General features: G+C 48.5%; 1 protein-coding gene across 1 annotated transcript in view; it reads right to left on the reverse strand.

Moving 5' to 3' along the window:
• Positions 1-201: 201 nt before the first annotated feature.
• LOC116091910 (ficolin-2) overlaps positions 202-2,618 on the reverse strand; it is a 7,854-nt gene continuing 5,437 nt past the window's right edge. Inside the window, exons 8-9 of the mRNA XM_031373343.1 lie at positions 2,122-2,256; positions 202-646 (exon numbers count right to left, since the gene is read on the reverse strand). Of these exons, the coding sequence (XP_031229203.1) occupies positions 399-646; positions 2,122-2,256 (383 nt within the window). The 3' untranslated portion in view covers positions 202-398. The remainder of the gene's footprint in view (positions 647-2,121; positions 2,257-2,618) is intronic.

The raw sequence follows: 2,618 nt of genomic DNA on the forward strand, positions 1-2,618 counted from the left end.
TAGTGGCAGAGCAGGGGGTTAGAGGCAGATGTCACAAGGGGATACTGCATTGCCTCTTTTCCTCTGTGTCTATAAATGGGCTTTCCAACCCTTCCTGACTGTAAAGTTCATAGACAACACTGCTGGATGATTCAGATACGGTGACTATTCAAAAGTAACACACACACACACACACACACAAGGAAACCACAGACACCTGTCTGTCAGAGAACAAGCAGCTTTTGGAAATGCAATTTTCCTTTGTGGTGAGAATATAGGCATGTGAAGAAAACCAGGTCAGAGGTCATGGGCTGTGTGGACTGTGGGCAATGGGCAGAGCGCAGTGGGGTAGGAATACTTCTTCCTTAGCTGGCAGTGAAGACGAAAGAGTCTGGGAGGGGTGCTCCCCGTGTGGGGTGCTAGAGGAGCCGCACCTTCATCTCAGAAACCTTATAGCTGTAGTTGTATCCTCTCCATGACTTCCAATTGACACCATTGGCAAAGCTCTCATGGGGACCCCTAAGGTAGAGGCCATTCAGGTTGGAAATGTGGCACTGAGCGTACCACCAGGCTCCATGGTATTTCTTGGCACAGCTGGAAGAGCTCTGGTCATTGTCTTGGTCTTTGGTGGAGAAGAACTTGTTGTTATGTAAAGTCAGGGAGTCACCTGTTCAGAAAGAACATACATCACATAGATGCTAGACTCCCTCTAGACAGCCCATCTCCCACCTGTGATTTTCCTATCCTCGATTGGAGGATTAATCAGTTGAGATCAAGGTGAGGCACCCAGCTACACAAGCCTTGGGAGAGAGTATGTATGAGATATGACCATCTCCTCCTGGTCCAGCAAGTCCCAGTGGCCATCGGTATCTCTCTCCCTAACCACACTATCTGAACCCTCTGCACAACACCACCAGGACTGGCTCTCTTTCTCCTGTAGCCTGCATCTCTCTAGGACGTCTCTTGACTTCTTTCTTGCTCTGGCTGTCTTTCAGTAGGTACTGAATGGCTTCAGGCTTCCAGGTCTCTAGGGTTCATCCTGTTCCACTTCCTTACTGGACATAAAGCTCACAAGGAGCTTCTAACAGCCTCAGGTTCTCCACCCACAGAGCATGGTCAAAGCACTGCCTGCTTTGTTTTTTCTTCTAAAAGTTCAAGGTTATATGGTGCAAAGCGGGTGCATACATTTCAGAGCTGTCACCATCAAAGCCCCTGAGAATGTGGCCTGCCTCACTTAGCTTTGAGTTCGGCAGCTAAACAGGTGTGATCATGCCCCCACGGTTCCCAGCATCACACTGGGAACCTCTCCAATCCACTGTCCCCAGGTTCATATTGCTGTAGGGTGTACTCTATAAGATGCACTTCCAAACCACAAGTCCTTCTGGAAAATAAGAGCTGCTGTGGTTTGGAGATGAAATGTCCCCCAAAAGCATTGTAGGCTGAAGGCTTAGTCAAGTACAAGCACTGTTTGGGGGTCAGGTGATTGGACTGGGAGGGCTGAGGCCTCAGTGGGTTAGTCACTGATAGATTCCTAGTAGCCTGTCAGGAATGGTGAGACTGGGAAGGCAGGGCCTGGCTAGAAGCAGAGGATTGCTAGGACAGGTAGGTCTTTGGAGAGTGCTCCTTTCAGCCCCTTTCTTTGCTTCCTGTTGGCCCTAGAATGAGAGGCTTCATTTCACTACAGACTTCCACCGTGACCTCACCTTGGGTCCAAGTGACTAAGGATGAAACCACAGGCTAAAATTAGTCTTCCTTCTGAGTTTACTTCCTTGAGTTCTCTGTCACAGAGATGGAAGACTGGCTAACTCAGGGTCCCAAATATGTTGTTCTTTCTTTGCAGAGAAACAAGGCTGTAGCACCCAGGGAGAGATGACCATCTCCTTCTGACGTCGTCAGACATAGTAGTCAGTGGTCCTCAATGACTATGCAATGGAGCTGGCTGTGGGCCCTGGAAGTGCTAACAGTCTGCATCTCATGGTACTCACACGGCCTAAAGATGCAGATAATAGTATTTTGCTGATGTCATCCCTAGGCTCATGGCACAAGGCCACCAGGGGAAGATGAAAAGCAGGCCCTTCTCCTCCCAGAGTAGTTCAGAAGCCCTCACCTCACAGTCCACCCCTGAAACCCCAAGCTGCTCACCTGCATCACCGCCAAGGAAGTTTCCCAGGATAAGCTTGTATTTCTCAGCCTCTCCCTGGATCTGGAAGGAGCTGTACTTGGCAAAGGCATGCTTGCCTTCAAAGTCTGCAAGATCCACCCGCAGCTCACTGGTTCCTTTAGGGAGTGGAAGGGGATGGTTAAGGCTCAGCCTTTGAGGTGAGCTGCCACCAGGCATAAGAGATGGGAATCAGATATCTTATTGATATCTATGAATGATACTGAACTGGGAATTCACCTGGGTAAGTACCAGTATCTTTTGGCTTCAGAAGTACCTCAGGGATGCCCTGTGTTTCTAGGCACCTCTATCTGTTTGAAAGGTAGTAATACTCCTGAAAACCCACTGGCAGTGTTCCCTTGGCATGACCCAGCATGCTTTATTCTGTGAATTCTCCCAGAGGGCTGTGATTTCTAATGTAGTAGCCAGAACCTGGATGTTCAAGGTTTTAAGCTTTTTTTTTTTTTTTTTTTTTTTTTTT

This window comes from Mastomys coucha, unplaced genomic scaffold (assembly GCF_008632895.1).
Source record: "Mastomys coucha isolate ucsf_1 unplaced genomic scaffold, UCSF_Mcou_1 pScaffold15, whole genome shotgun sequence".
Lineage (NCBI taxonomy): Eukaryota > Metazoa > Chordata > Mammalia > Rodentia > Muridae > Mastomys > Mastomys coucha.